At 35.1% G+C, this 16,621-nt stretch overlaps 1 protein-coding gene across 1 annotated transcript; it reads right to left on the reverse strand.

The window, feature by feature from the left end:
• Nucleotides 1-1,162: 1,162 nt before the first annotated feature.
• LOC129255356 (transmembrane emp24 domain-containing protein 3-like) lies at nucleotides 1,163-14,696 on the reverse strand. Its single transcript, XM_064097677.1, has 3 exons — nucleotides 14,244-14,696; nucleotides 7,211-7,459; nucleotides 1,163-4,427 (listed from the first exon to the last, which is right to left on the reverse strand). The coding sequence occupies exons 1-3, from the start codon at nucleotides 14,397-14,399 to the stop codon at nucleotides 4,197-4,199; spliced, it is 636 nt and encodes a 211-aa protein (XP_063953747.1). The 5' UTR covers nucleotides 14,400-14,696; the 3' UTR covers nucleotides 1,163-4,196.
• Nucleotides 14,697-16,621: the final 1,925 nt, after the last annotated feature.

A 16,621-nucleotide genomic window follows, 5' to 3' on the forward strand; every position in this document is an offset into this window, starting at 1 on the left:
TATTACCCCATCCTCTCTCTTCTATTACCCCATCCTCTCTCTCCCATTACCCCATCCTCTCACTCTCCCATTACCCCCATCCTCTCTCTCCTATTACCCCATCCTCTCTCTTCTATTACCCCATCTTCTCTCTCCCATTACCCCATCCTCTCTCTCCTATTACCCCATCCTCTCTCTCCCATTACCCCATCCTCTCTCTCCCATTACCCCATCCTCTCTCTCCCATTACCCCCATCCTCTCTCTCCTATTACCCCATCCTCTCTCTTCTATTACCCCATCTTCTCTCTCCCATTACCCCATCCTCTCTCTCCTATTACCCCATCTTCTCTCTCCCATTACCCCATCCTCTCTCTCCTATTACCCCATCCTCTCTCTCCTATTACCCCATCTTCTCTCTCCCATTACCCCATCCTCTCTCTCCTATTACCCCATCCTCTCTCTTCTATTACCCCATCTTCTCTCTCCCATTACCCCATCCTCTCTCTCCTATTACCCAATTGTCTCTTGTCCCCTTCTCCATCGTTCCTTTCGTCACCTCTGAAATTTAACGACAAGTGCAAACCCGAAACCTTAATCTGTTCAATTTCAAATTTCCCTACCACACTCGGTAGTTTAAAACATTAAGCATTGAAGCATGGTCGTGATTATTCTCTTTCATCAGCTACACCATCATCTTAACAAGACTCATCATCTTATTATTTGTTGCCACCGGTATCATTATGTCCTTCACATTATCCAACATCTATCTCCTTCACCACCCCTTCCATCAGTTCTGTTAAACTCTGCTTTATTTCTGTAGCAGTTGTTTCATAGAATAGTTTCCTTTCAATATTCACTCTATTATCTAATGTCATCTTTAAAACAAATCTTTCATCATCCTTTTCCAGCCATTGACAACGAATTCTTCCCTTTTGAAATATCCCATTCTATGTCAAACTGTTATCCCCTCGTTCTACCACCCCCTCATTTTGTGTCTGTCTGTCTCTATCTCTCTACTTATAAAGTTGATTATCATTTCTCTTGTAGGTAGAACAAAGATGTTGTAAACCTGCACTACCCAAATATCAAAATCACTTTTTTTTCACCATGCACATTTCAAATCAGAACCAAAACAAGTTTTAATATTATAAATAAAGAAGCCATATAAAGCTTTTGAATGAATATCAGAGATCCAATCAACTTTAATTTGATAAAATCATTACAACTATATTCACCTGATTATCTCTCCAAGAAAAAAGGTTTTAATCGTAAGAAATAGTTTTAACCAAAGTAATATCATTATACAAATGTACTATAGAATAATAGAATGAAAGTCATGCATTCTTTAGTTTGCTAATCAGTGCTTTAAGTCAGGTTCCCTGGATGAGCTGACTACATCCCCTCATTAACTACCATGTATCCTAAATCCAGAAATACATACAAAATCAGAAAACGCCGCTTTTCATTGGTCATGTCATGATACCTACATAGAAAAAAGGGTTCATGATAATCATGAAATTCAACACGAAAGAAATCTTATACTGGAAATTGAAATCATGCAAGCAAACCAAGTATGCATCTGTGAAGAGAACTACACTTAAATAAACAACAGATACGTAGGATTATTTGTATTGGTAGAGACAAAACAATATGATCTATACAATTTCACAATAGCAATCTATACAAAAGGTCTACTCACAAAGGATATTCAAGCATAGCATAATGATAGTGAAAGCATTATTTATAAATACATGTTCACAATGTTCATACTCTTTGAGACAAGACGAGGCTAAAATGAAGATGACCATGTGATTATTTCAAGTCTAGTCTACATAAAACATTTTCTAAATTGTAACATATGACCTCATTCTCTTGATATTTAAACAAACAAAGAACTATACAAAATATCTCTTATCTATTTACAAATGTTTGTTAAATGATTCCAAAAAAAAAAGGAAATGTAAATTTACACCTTGATATAAAGATAATAAAAGACGATTCATTAAGACATATGTAGAATCAATGTCGTATCTTGGGGGCGAGTGGGCGGTTTCCCCTGGTCCACCAAAAAATCATAAGTGACTAATAACAATGATAAATACTTGTAAGTTTAATTACTTAAAAAAGCAAAAAAAAACACTTAATGCTAACATCAGAATTTAAGAGATATGATATCAGTGCTTGCCCTGACAGTTGTTTCCAAGATACGCCACTAAGAAGAATGCTCAATGAAAGTATAAATACCAAGAATTATTTTTCCTAAACATCTACATCAAATGAAGAGTAACTATATACTGTATGTCTTCATACAGTATATCTTCCATCAGATGTGCTATTTCACATAATATCACATACTGTACATAACAGCCAGCAAGTTCACAGAACTTTATGATTCTCCACGTACATGTAAACACACATTTACAATTTCGACATTAAAGACGAACAAAACTTCCTACTACAAAATTATTAACAATATTGCCCAAACTGACAAAGTAGACAAACATTCAAACTTTAAGTTCACTATACAGCTTGTATGCTTTTGTTTAAATTCAATTAGTAATAATGAGGAAAAAAGTTTTTTGTTGTTGCATACAGACTCCAAAATTTGCTTTCATACATGTATGTAATATGATTGTGCTTTTGGAAAAATAGAAATCGATCTTTCTGTAATGCCTGGTCTGAGGATAAGGAGATTTGACATTTCGTTGTCAGCTGGTATGAACTACTAGTATTTGTTTAGAAAGAAAAACCATTATACAATGAAACAATACTAAACCAAAGCAATGATCGTAATACTGGGAACGGCACACAAAATTATCAATAAATCACCTTTCCTTTAATTAGACTATCCTGCATACCTTGCAATAAATGACATGGTACTATGTATTTTTAAACAAAATTGATACCCATTTAAACTTATTATTTCTTCTGAATACATTGGACTACAACAAAGTAACGATTCATGTGAAACAACCCCTTTTTTAAAGGAAACCTATATGCATCAAGATAATTAATATGGTATAGGTGGACAATTAATAAGATATTTTCTATGTAACTTATATAATTACATTAATAAAATATAAACAATATAGGTACCGGTACATCAAAATAACTGAAATGGTGGTATTGTTGTGATGTGCATGTATCCTAAGGTGCTGAACAATTCTCACATATCAAGATACTCATGTGAATATGCATTAATTAGCAAGATTTTTAAAAGTGAACTGAGGCCTTTTAACGATGTATTTGAGTATTACCCCAGGAAACAGGAGAAGCTGGGTAAGTCAATTGGGTTGAGTAAAAAGAAAATTACAAGATGTCCATGTAATGTAGGTATAAACTATGTATTTTACAGTGAAGATCTCAGATTTGATGTATCAATGTGAGGAATGCCTCCTATCATATTAATTCATGTTAGATCTTGATAACTTTTCTGGGTTTGTTGTAGTTGCAAGATACTTTTTTATCAATATTACATGGACATCACAATCTATCACTGGCAATAAATTGACAGGTCTGAAGTTGCACAACATCATGATGTTTAATAAGAAAACCTTTGTGGGACACCAATTTATGCTGAACTTATCATTGGAAGATATTTGCCTATTTTAAAAGAGACACTTTTTTTGGTTCTAGTATGTCACAAAAACACACCCAACTAGATAGACTTACCCAGCTAAATAATATTTCCAAAGAAAATTGGTCTGATCTATTTCAAACTTAATCCCCTCTGCAACTTTGCATTTTTATTTTTTTTTTTTTTTTTGCTTTAAAAAATGAACTACTTTGGTTAGATTGTCCTTGAAAGAAAAGCGGACAAAGCTAATAAATTACAAGCAATTAAATGACGAAAAAATGTGACAGAAAGTTTACAGGAAACCCATTTCTATTATTAACCTGGATTTCTTGCATAAATAATCTGAAAGTCAAATTAGGAAAGCAGTAGAAAAGGCTGTTGGAACTTTTATGAACTTTCCCTAATTCTTTGAATAAAATGTAATTGAATTAACATTCCATATTGGTTATGTCAATTATATACTTACCATAGAATAACTTGGGTATGGACCTTTTATTCTCGTAACAAAAACAAAAACAACAAACCACCACAAAAGTTCATCAATTTCAAGGCAAACAATAAACAAAAACAGGGACAAGAACATCTCCAAAATATATTCAACCTAGAACTAAACAGTGAAAAATAAATTCCTACTAATAACTATGCTCTGCCAGTTTTGTTTTTTCTGTCCGTGAAAAAACTACGAAGAACAATAACTTGACCTATACCAATAATAAGAATTAAGATAAATTCTCCTAAAGACCAAAGATGGACTCTCTGATTAAGACGCTCTGCCTGAGCTCTCCCCTTTGCTTCTCGTAACCTATAATGTGTCTGGAAGTTGACTACAGCTTTAAGAGCTTCATGGATTGTCACACAAGATGTCTCCAACTGAAAAAAGAGCAACAAGAGGTACAGATTTTAATATATTGTTTGATCAACTTCTTTAAAATTTGAAAAAGTAAATTATACATGTACATTTTGCATAATCTGGACTAACATACTTCTTTGACTGTTAGGTGATTATTTGACTAATGGAGAGATATCTACATAAAGGAATATTTCCATCATAACTTCTACCAGACCGGACCGAAAAATGAAATTGACAAATCATATAATAAAAATCTTAAATGTACTAAACAAAGCAATTCAAGCTTCATCCATTTTCACTGCTTACCAGCCATGTGTACTTCTTAAGAATATCTCCCATTATCCGACTTTGAATATTGGCTTTCTTGTTCTTTTCACCAGATTCAAGACCATGACGTCAGGTTGTGTTAGAAGCATTGTGATTCCATAGGTTTGCACACAGAAAAAATGGGTGATTTTTCTGCTTTCCAGATTACAAATGTTTTTTTCTTCTCTTCTTTCACATAGAGATATCTTTTCCTGCAAGCTTGAATTAATGAACTCTACAGATTTGGACAATTTTTCAGTATTTTATTTCCTGCTTAAGGAGCAGCTTTCCATTCTATATGCATTCAAATTGTGTGCAACAACTTTTCCTGTCATAGAATAATACTCAAAATTAGTCCGTACAAATATGAGTCTAACCATACTATTCAACTCTTAAACTGGGAATCACTAAAATCAAGGCATATAAAACATACTCTTTCAAAGGTTTATAAGAGTTTGAATGGTCTTAGTGCGCCTTACTTGCATAATATATTTTAGTTTTCATCTCATAAATTATATTATCTTTGTTCTGATAAAAATCTGTCTCTTCCAAAACCACGGACTGAATACTGCAGAAGAATGTTTTCATACAGGGGTACGTCATATTTTAATGAATAGCCAAGTGATGCTAAATGTTCTGTTTCTTATAGTTCTTTTAATAATGCAGTTAATAACCACATCTTAAAATGGGTCTGACTGTACATTATTCTCTGTTGTTCAATTAATAACTATACACTGAAGTGTAGGGTGTGTTAATATAGGGGAGGGCATGGGCTGGGTGCTATGACAGATAAGTTTGATTTCTTATTGTTTTGGTATGTTATTATTGTATTGTGTATAAATTATATTTGTGTAATTTTCTTTTAATAATAATAATAATAATGCGACTTATAAAGTGCCAAATCCAGATTGTAGAGTGCTCAAGGCACATAAAGAGCTAAGAGTTAAATAAAAAAGTTTTTAGAAGATTTTTGAAAGTCTCGACAGAGGTACATTTGAAGAGTTTAGTTGCAAAAGGGGTTAAGTCCACTTTGGACCATTCCGAGAAAAACCATGTTTTTTATTCTCATTTATTGCAATATTCTTATGAGAAACTAAATTGTCATGATGTACTACCCTATCATGTGAACATAAAATTGGGTATAAAAGAAATCTACCTGTCTTCAATTTTTTTCTATATATTTAAAAAAAAATTATCATTGTGGACCTAATCCCTTTTGCAAGTAAACTGAAATGAATCCAATCTCTTTTTATTAAAAAAGTGATTTTCTTTGCCACTTTCATTCACGTTTTCATTTGAATTTCAAATTGTCTCTAACTAGTATCATCAGAGTGACTAAAAATTTAGAGGTTTAGAGACAGAAAACAATAAAATTTATGAAAAATGGACCTAACCCCTTTTGACAAATGAGTTCTTCAGAAGAGTTTAGTTGCAAAAGGGGTTAGGTCCACTCCGAGAAAATCATTTTTATTTTTTTTTGCAATATTCTTATGCGAAACTGAATTTTCATGATACCCTACCATGAGAACATAAAATTGGGTATAAGAGAAATCTAACTGTCTTCATATTTTTAGAGATATTCTTTTCCAAAAAAAATTCTGTGTGGACCTAATCCCTTTTGCAACTAAACTGAAATGGACCTAACCCCTTTTGAAAAAAAAAAAAATTCTTTGCCATTTTAGTTCACTTTTTAATAGGAATTTCAACTTTTCTTTGGTATCATCTTATAGAGCTACTAAAAATCTATACATTAAGACATAAAAATCAAATTTGATGAAAAATGGACCTAACCCCTTTTGCAAGTGAAATCTTCATTTTTTAATGTCTTCAGGAAGGCTATTCCACAAAGTTAGACATGCAAAAGCAAATGATCTGTCCCCCCAAGTTTTTGGAACTTTTGGAATAACAAGGCAGCCAGAAGTAGATGAGCGCAAAGACCTACTTGGTCTGTAGTAATTGATAAATGAAAGACTGTATTGTGGTGTTGATCCAAGAATACTATGAAAAGCAAGCAACAGAATCTTAAAAATAATCAAATTTTTGATAGGGAGCCAGTGCAGCAAATTCAAGATGGGAGTGATATGAGAGCGTTTATTTGAAAAAGTGACGATGCGAGCAGCTGCATTCTGAAGCTTCTGAAGCTTATATAAATGAGCCTGCGTTAAATTGAACAAAAGGACATAATTACAGAAATCAGAAATGCTATATGAGGACCCCTTGACCAGCTGCCACCAGCAGTACCATGATTGATGCTGCTGAGTAGGGCCATCCTCCCGTTTTTTTCATTTATCAATTCACAAGTATCATTTCATATGTATTTTTTTTTTTTTACGGAAATAAATTCAATCAATCAATTAGAAGCTAAAAAAAGCCTCAATCGTCAAAACGTGTTAAATTTGAGTTTTTTTGTGAATGAAAATGACTTACTTTTTTTTTTTAATAAGAGTAGCGAAAAACTGCCTTTGATTGTCTTTGGAGCGCAGCCAGTTTTACTCACCTGTGTTAATGCTGTAGCATGAGCTCCAATATCTCTAATAAGAGGATCTTCATCTCCTGCCATGAAGTCAAAGTAGACAACCTTATGTGCAAATGTTGAGAACTCATTGCTGAAGCAGAATTCTATAGTCCCAGCTTGATCTGTAGTCCAAGTAAATGTGTCATATTGTTTTCTCTTCTCCTTGTAGACCACAGTGCCACTGGGAGATTTTACCAGAACATCCACATCATACTGCCCACCTGTTACAACCTAAACACACACAAATCACTTGTTAAACCAATCAACCTGAGTCTTTTATTAGTGCCTGGAAGGCCCTGGATAAACAATTGTATGTCAGTTTCAGCCCCCAAAACCAACATATGAAGAGCTCACTTGCAAAAGGGGTTGCATGCAGGTCCATTTTTCATAAAATTTGATTTTTTTTTTTGTCTCAATGTAATTGTAAAGATTTTTTGTAGCTCTATAAGATGATACCCAAAAAAAGTTGAAATTCCCATTAAAAAGAGAACTAAAATGGCAAAGAAAAATCACTTTTTTTTTAAAAAGGGGTTAGGTCCATTTCAGTTTGGTTGCAAAAGGGGTTAGGTCTACACAGAATTTTTTTGGAAAAGAATACTTAAAAAAATATGAAGACAGGTAGATTTTTTTTATACCCGATTTTATGTTTTCATGGTAGGGTATCATGAAAATTTAGTTTCGCATAGGAATATTGCAAAATGGGAGAATTAAACAAATGATTTTCTTGGAGTGGACCTTACCCCTTTTGCAACCAAACTCTTCATATATGGCCATGTGTCTTGAACTCGCACAACAAAAGGGTGGATTTGCTATGCTTTTTCAATTTTCATTCGGTTTAACATACGATATCTTGGTTGAACGGAGAGATATTGTCATGAAATTGGTATCATTTTTAAGCTAAATATTTACTCTATCATGTCTGAAAAATTGAGCGCAATAGCACATAAATTCGCGACACCCCGATTGATAGAACGTAAAAGGGGCAAGGGTGGTGGGGAAGAGGTACACACAGTCTATGGAAAGTCACATTTCATATTTTAAACATGAATAATTTTGGTATGTACACAGGGGGCTAGATACATCATTTTGGTCTCATTTGAAAGCTTGAAGTGAGTAGTTTAATCCAACAATCTTCGACAATTTATTTCAATTAATTAATTTGAACTAGCAATAAATTAATCTAAACAAGTGGAATGCCTCTGGCGATCTCACCTGCATCACGCGATTCAATATAGCAGCAGTGCTGACTTTGAAAAACAACCTTTTAATAATTATTCACAAAAAACACCATTCATATGATACAATACTACGTTCATTGACATTTGACCTTGATAATGTGATCTAAAACTTGTCAGTTATACTTGATTACCCCTATATCTACATTTTATACACTATATAAACTTTGAAAGTTATGACATCAATCTAATAATTACCTCTAAAATGGCCAAAGTTCAATGACCTTAAATGACCTTTGACTTTGGTCATGTGACCTGAAACTCGCATGAGATGTTCAGTGATACTTATGCCCAAGTTTTATGAACTAGACCAATATATTTACTGAGTTATGATGGTAATTCAACAAATACCCCCAACATGGCCAATATCCATTGACCTTAAACCTTGGTCATGTGACCTGAAACTCGCATAAGATGTACAGTGATACTTGGTTTAATACTCTTATGTCCACGTTTTATGATCTAGACCAATACACTTACAGAGATATGATGGTAATTCAACAAAAAAAAAAAACATGGCCAAAGTTTATTGACCCTAAATGACCTTTGACCATGGTCATGTGACATGAAACTCATGCAGGATGTTCAGTAATACTTGATTAACCTTATTTTTAAGTTTCATGAACTAGACCTAGTAGGTCCATATATTTTCTAAGTTATGATGACATTTCAAAAACTTAACCTTCGGTTAAGATTTTGATGTTGATTCCCCCAACATGGTCTAAGTTCATTGACCCTAAATGACCTTTGACCTTGGTCATGTGACATGAAACTCAGGCAGGATGTTTAGTAATACTTGATTAACCAGACACCTTATGGCCAAGTTTCATGAACTAGGTCCATATACTTTCTAAGTTATGCTGTCATTTCAAAAACTTAGCCTTTGGTTAAGATTTGGGGTTGACGCCGCCGCCGCCGTCGGAAAAGCGGCGCCTATAGTCTCACTCTGCTATGCAGGTGAGACAAAAAACCTAAAAATTCAACTTAAAACACCCAATATTCTCACATAAAAAAAATTTATGACATGATTTTTTTTGCTTAATGGAGACCTATTAATTATTATGAAATTGGTGTCATTTGAAAGCTGAGTATAAGCTTTATATTGCGTCTGTGTGCCAACTGTTATTACAAATTGGAAAAGCAGAAGTTACAGGTTTTACTAAATTTTCCACAAATATATGGTTACCATGTTTCCATCCACTCCAAAATCATTAGGTGGCTTTGCTATGCCATAATGGACCTCCATGACAAATTTGAAGATGATCGGAGAAAAAACACAGCCAGTAGAGCACTCACAAGGAAATGTCTATTTCCACAAACAATCTTGCTACCATGGCAACGATGTCTACGCCCACACCCAAATCAAAAGGCAGCTTTGCTTTACCATAATGGACCTTCATGCCACATTTGAAGATGATCGGAGAAGAAATGCAGCTGGTAGAGTAAGAGCACTCACAAGGACATCTCTGCTATTTCAACAAAAACTTGTTAGTTGTTACCATGGCAACGATGTCTCCGCCCACAACAAAATCAATAGGCGGCTTTGCTTTACCATGATGGACCCTCATGCCACATTTGAAGATGATCAGAGAAGAAATGCAGCTCGTATAGCGCTCAAAATTCTACGGTACCTTTATTTTTATCTATAAATGTTCTTCAAAACGGCATCGCTAATCGAATGTACGTCATAACGAAGCGGTTCAAGGGTCAGGCTGTATTGTATTTGCTTTGTTGACAAACGGATCGAGGGATCTACAGGAGATCGGTCTGGTAAGAAACGTCTCATTTTTACCATTTATAGTGAAATAATTTTTATCCCTTTATACGCATAAGGCGCATGAAGGTTAAATAAAATTCACCCCTACAAACCGATTTCACCCTCTAACTATGGATTTCCTAGGGAAATCCATCTTTGTTTACATGTGTCTCTTATACATATATGGCCGGCGGTTCAAGGCTCCATGTCTGAAGAAGTATATGTCAAAATGTTAAAAAATGTCAGACATGGAATCCTCAAGGCTAGTCCCCACCCCCACTTGTGGCACTGCCCACGATGATACACATGTATTTCAAAAAAATTTGGCAAAAATGTGAGGGTATTTCCATCAAAGAATAAAAAAGTTTTTAGAATTTTATTCATTTGATTTGTGACCTCATATGCGAGCAGCATTCCTACATATCATATGGGGGAAAAAATAGGAGATCTGTCCAAATACAAAACGATCCCGATCTACAGTCCCATTATGAATTTTCATAAATTGAGCTGCGATTTACGCGCATGCGCAATTTGCGTTTGCGATGTTTTGGAATCGGCAGAGAATGAATACGTGTGAGGAACCCGATACTGGCTCTAAATCACCAATTTTGTGACTAACCGGAGGATGGATATGGAGTGAAATTAGAATGAGAAGTAAGAATATTAGTTTGTATTGTTTTTTAAAATCGTGTTGGTGCATGAGTTTTATATTTTCCTTCATACAAATCCCACCTTTGTCACTTGGAGTATCAGAGCGAGTTCATCACCTTGATGTTCGGGTAGGTGATGTAGTCACTAGGTGTAGCATAGTGTAGCGGTAGTGAAGTGGAGCCTGCACGAACATCACTTTGTAAAGGACAAGTCCACCCCAGCAAAAAGTTAACTTGAATAAAATAAGAAAAATCCAACAAGCATAACATTGAAAATTTCATCAAAATCAGATGTAAAATAAGAAAGTTATGACGTTTTAAAGTTTCGCTTAATTTCACAAAACAGTTATGGCAAGTTCCCCCAAGTCTGCGCAGTCCCCCTTATCTGCGCACTCGCGTATCTGCGTGATTCTAGTAAAAGAAGATACGCAACAAACAGACTTTACACATGCAATACAGAGACAGGTATTCATAAAAAAATCTGACTCAAAATAGTGGAAAAATAATGAATTTAGGGCATTTCATGTGACGGCCTCAAAATGCAGCCTTTCTCATCAAAATCCCCGAATCGTGTGCAAAGTGAATGAGTGCGCAGACATAGGGTACCATTTTTTTTTCAATCTGAAAATGACTGCCCGAGGTTTTCTCAAGAAAATCCTATATTTTCTTTCATTTTTCAATAAGTAATTTGGTACACTTACTCATAATAATATAAGGAACATTATTAACTGAAAGATTTTGTGAAATAAGAAGAAATTCATGTTAATCTTAACTCAAATTGTTAGGTGCGCAGACTTGGGGCCCACCATCATATATGCACATCCTAGTTGGTATGCAAATGAGACTGATGTCATTCACTCACTATTTCTTTTGTAATTTATTACATGAAATATTCTAATTTTCTCCACATTGTCAAGTGAAACAACAATCAATTCTCCCCTGAACATGTGGAATTAGCATTGTTTAAATACTATGTGGTTCATTCAAGTTGGTCCTTAATGTCAAATCTGTAAAAAATGAAATATTGTATAATTCAAACAATAAAAAACAAAAGAAATAGTGAGTGATGGACATCATCGACTGACTCATTTGCATGTGACTGACTCATTTGCATGTCACTGAATAGTGCATATCACTGTTGTGTGAAAGGTAAGCGAAACTTTAATTTAAAAATAAACATGTTTAAATGCCATAACTTTCTTTTACATCCGATTTTGATGAAATTTTCAGCATTATGCTAGTTTAATTTTTCTCTATCTATTCAAATCAACATTTTCCTGGGGTGGACTTGACCTTTAAGTTAAGGTACATGTACCCCACCCATGGGTTCATATCATCTCGCGTGCGAAGGATTATCAGTCATATGCACGCGACACACACAACACATCCAAAATATACTGGGCTTTTGCCCACATAAAATATCACGCATAATCTGGTATTTCACATTCTGCTATGACGCTTACCGAATCATTTAGATCCTTCCGTGACTTCTCCTAGAAGTTTCTTTTAAAAAATATGTATATTTTCTTGATCTTTAGTGAAGATTTCACGGAGATAAAAATTGGTCAGCGTGGATATCAATTCTCGCCTAAGGAGGGCGCGCGATTTATATTCATATCAATGACACGACAAGGGAAAGACTAGGCACCTACACTGTTTTACATGCAAATCGACGCAAGGCATTACGCGAAGTCCGTGAAGTGTCCAATCTTTTCACTGTATAGACTTTGTTATACCGTATTATTGATGTGTGTGTATTTGAGTTTTGTCAGACGTGTATCAATCAGATATGATTATTTACGTCTGGGACCGACCTTAACGTCACCATCCGAAAGACGTGACCAGGGATCGAACCTCGAATCTCTGCATCAATTTGTAACTTCCCCACATAGCTTGGATTACAGGCGCACGCCACAACGCCCAGTTTGTACTGCTGGTTTTGTTCCAGGCATGTGTATTTTTTTTATTAGTCATCGTTTTAAATTAATTGCAAAAAAGTGTTATCATCGCCAATAGTAATCTTGAATTATGTTTTTGAAGGTATTTCATTTATTGGTGCCCATAATTAGTAAATTAATCATAAGAATTGCGCATTCAAAGAATTTAGACAGTTATAAAATTACCGAGGAGCTGAATCAAGGTTGTGAAATGTATTAGCGCCACCAACGGGCTTCCTTGTATTTCCGTAGAAGAGACAAACAAAGTCACTTGCTAGGCCGAGGTAAGCGAAATTTGCTCTTTTTGTAATGAAATTATTTCCAAATCATATGTATAATTTTTTTAGGTATTGCTACTGACCGGAAAGAGCCCCGGTGCGTAGCAAGAAGGATTTTCGGCAAATATTACTTCAGCAATGAAGCGATGTTTGCCGACTACTTCGAAATCCAGGGTCAAACACGGTCCCTTGTACGAGGTTAGTATATATACTAACCTCGTATTAGTGTGAGTGCATGTACCCTGGCTTTTTAATTTTAATCTTAATGGATCTTACTCAAACCTTTTTGTTTATAATTATTTTTTCTGCTTTACAACAAAGAAAGTTTTGGTCAGGGCCGGGTGAACTTCCCATCATGCATGATATTATGGATGACACACATGAAGTTTCAACACACTGCCATAGCCTAGAAATTTCTACTGGAGCTGTTGTTACCGTACTTGTTTGTTGTTGTCTGTCGGAGCTGAATTAACGAGTATACAGTAGAGGCGCACGGCCAATATTGGAGACTGTCTCCAATGTGGGAGATTATCTCCAATATCAGAGACTTTTGTAAAGAATTTGGGTATCCAATTTCAGAGACCAGTCTCCAGTTTTGGAGTCCAATTTCCTTTGTTTACATTTGCTGCAAAAGGATTACCTTGGCGCGGCAAATAAAAATGTGATAAGCAGATTCCTCATGAAAAATTACCCCTTTTCATCATCTACTATAAATATTCACCGTCTACTTTTGTTTTGATAAGGTCAGGATTTTTGTTGTCAATCACACACAAAACAAATGGGCTTCTGACCTCAGGCTCAGACTCAGTGAGACAAAATTTTGGGTGGAAAAAATCATGCTTTTGTTGGTGTTGTTTCTTTTGTCCTTTTGCAAAGCAAGTCTCCAATGTGGGAGATTGTCTCCCCTATTGGAGAGAGTCTCCCATATTGGCCGTGCGCCTCAAGACTAAGTTCTGGTAGTGCCGGTATACATGGTATACTGGATCTAATGCAAATTTACAGAAAGAATACACACTCCAATCTCAGTACACGGGACTGAACTAAAAGATTTCTACTTTTTTTTGCATTTAATATACCGTAGATCTATAGGACGGAGCGACAACTGGATTGCAAGAATATGTAAAAATTATAATATAGCTTATGACAAGGAGAAAATTACCTGATATTCAAGAATGATTTTCACATCTTTTTCCACATCCTCATGAAAGCACTGGTTGGCGTTATCTGGCAACTCAAAAGTCAATTCAACAGCTTGCGAGACGGCAAGCAAACACAGTGTCACAAAAATACTAAGAAATAGTATGATTTCACACATTTTAAAGCTATGATGTTATGTTGACGATGAAAGTTCAATACAAGAGCGGTTAAAATGAGAAAAATTTATTTCAAGTCCTGCCTAAAATCATCTAATTCTCTCCCGAAGTAGCCTCATTTCTGTGTCAAAGCTCAACCCCTGCGAAACCACGTACCGTACCGGTACTGCATTTGGGCAACGTGGCACACGTACATATTTTGCACATATCACATGCACATACGAGCTTTGAGCTTCAGGTCAGAGACTGTTGTTATTACGCGATACTTTACTCCCACCTGCTTTCGTAGTAGTAAACGTGCCTTTTATTTCATATTGTAGCTGTTCTGTATGCATATTGATCAACCCATAGTTTAAAGCTACCTAAATGGGATACTCTATTCATGTTTTGTAAATCATGAAAATGATTAGTAATTGGAAATCTTTCTTCATTAATAATGCGAGCGCAAAGCGCGAGCAGAAATTTTTTGATATGTTGGATATTGATATTATAAATAGAGAACAAGCTGCGTATCTGAATAAACATGCGCTATCTAAAATCTGATGGGCATTCTAAATACCTTTTATATCTTGAAAATCAATAAAGCGAGTGCGAAGCGCGAGCTTAAAATATTTGAAATTTCGAACTGAAAAGGGGGTAAATTTAAGCTCTGTATTTCAAGCACTTTGTAGGAAAATTTTGAGGTGGATATGGATCACAGTTAAAAAAGAGCTGATATGTTTCAATATCACTACTTTCAGTTTTGATATAGGACCGGGACATTCTAAGAACATTATGTCATCATAATGAAAATGATGACTATCTTCCTATTTCTGTTCCTAAGGGCGAAATGGAACTTGTCGATATTCCATTCTGAAAAAAGACAATATGATTATTAAAGTAATATCTTATCCATTAATCTAATAAGCCTAATGAGAAATCTGGTATGGCTTGAAAACGAGACATTTAAAGCACTTTTGTAATTATGAATAAGATGCATTAATATATTTTCAAAAATCAATGCGAGCGCAAATCGCAAGCCGAAATTTTGATAAACTGTCATGAAATGTGGATTTTAAGAAGTTTGTTATAGAATTAATATTGAGATATATATAGGCCTACATAACTCGCCAATCAAAATGCGAGCGTGCAGCGCTAGCCGATACGTTTTGACAATCAGACCTGAATAGGAATATTTTGAGAACTTTATGGCATACAGGAAAATAATAGATACTTGGCAAATCAAATTTTGCGAGCGCTCAGCGCGAGTAGAATATTTTAATATTCAGACCATTAAACAGACATTTTTACAGAGCACTTTAAAAAAATCAATTTATGAATCAAACAAAATAATGGTTTGATTTCCGAGCTGTAATATGTTTTGTATATTGACTTCAAAATTTGATATTTTAAGCTCCATATTGAGCAAGATATGTACACACCTAAAAGGTAATGCGAGCGCGAAGCGCGAGCGAAAATTTTATAGTGACATGAAGGTCTTCCCCTCATCTTATTCTATTCACTCGTCTTCCTCCTATGTTTCCCCTTCTTTTTTCTCCTCTCTTTTCCCCTTCTTTTTTTTCCTTCTTTCCCTCTTTTTTTTCTTTTTATTTGCTCCGCCAATAGGGGGGGGGGGGGCGGCCCCTCGCCCCCCCCCCCTGGATCCGCCTATGCCTATAGATAAATCTACTTCTAAATATCAACATAATTCTTAATGTAACATGCCACAAATCGAAAAGGTCGCTATTTCTGCATTCTAGCCATCAATCTTAAAAAAAAAAATAAATGATACTGTCAGCCCAATCCTCTCTACACTAATTCTATTTCTCTCTATTTCCATTCAACCTCTCACCCTCTCTCCTTACTCATGTTACTTTGCTTTCTCCATTTCTCCTTTTTCACTTTTATTTAGCTTTTTTTTTCTTTCCTTCTTGTTTTTCTCCTTTTTCTGTTGTTTTCTTCCTCTCATTTTCTTTCTTTCTTTCTTTCTTTCTTTCTTTCGTGAGGTAGTTGTGTTTTTTTCGAGCTCCGGTTTTTCTGGTTTTTCACTGATTGATATGATCATTTGGTCCTTGATTTTGTACCATTAAAATTGTGTTGGGTTATAGATTAATATAGACTCGATCCTCCTTCGTCAGGTTTACCAATTTTAGTGTTTTTTAAACACATTTTCTGTTATTTTTTGTAAGGTTTCTAGACTGGTTCGTACATGGCCAGTCAAGCAAACCAACGTAGTGCACAGGGC

The sequence above is a fragment of the Lytechinus pictus genome, chromosome 3, assembly GCF_037042905.1.
Source record: "Lytechinus pictus isolate F3 Inbred chromosome 3, Lp3.0, whole genome shotgun sequence".
In the NCBI taxonomy this organism is placed as follows: Eukaryota; Metazoa; Echinodermata; class Echinoidea; order Temnopleuroida; family Toxopneustidae; genus Lytechinus; species Lytechinus pictus.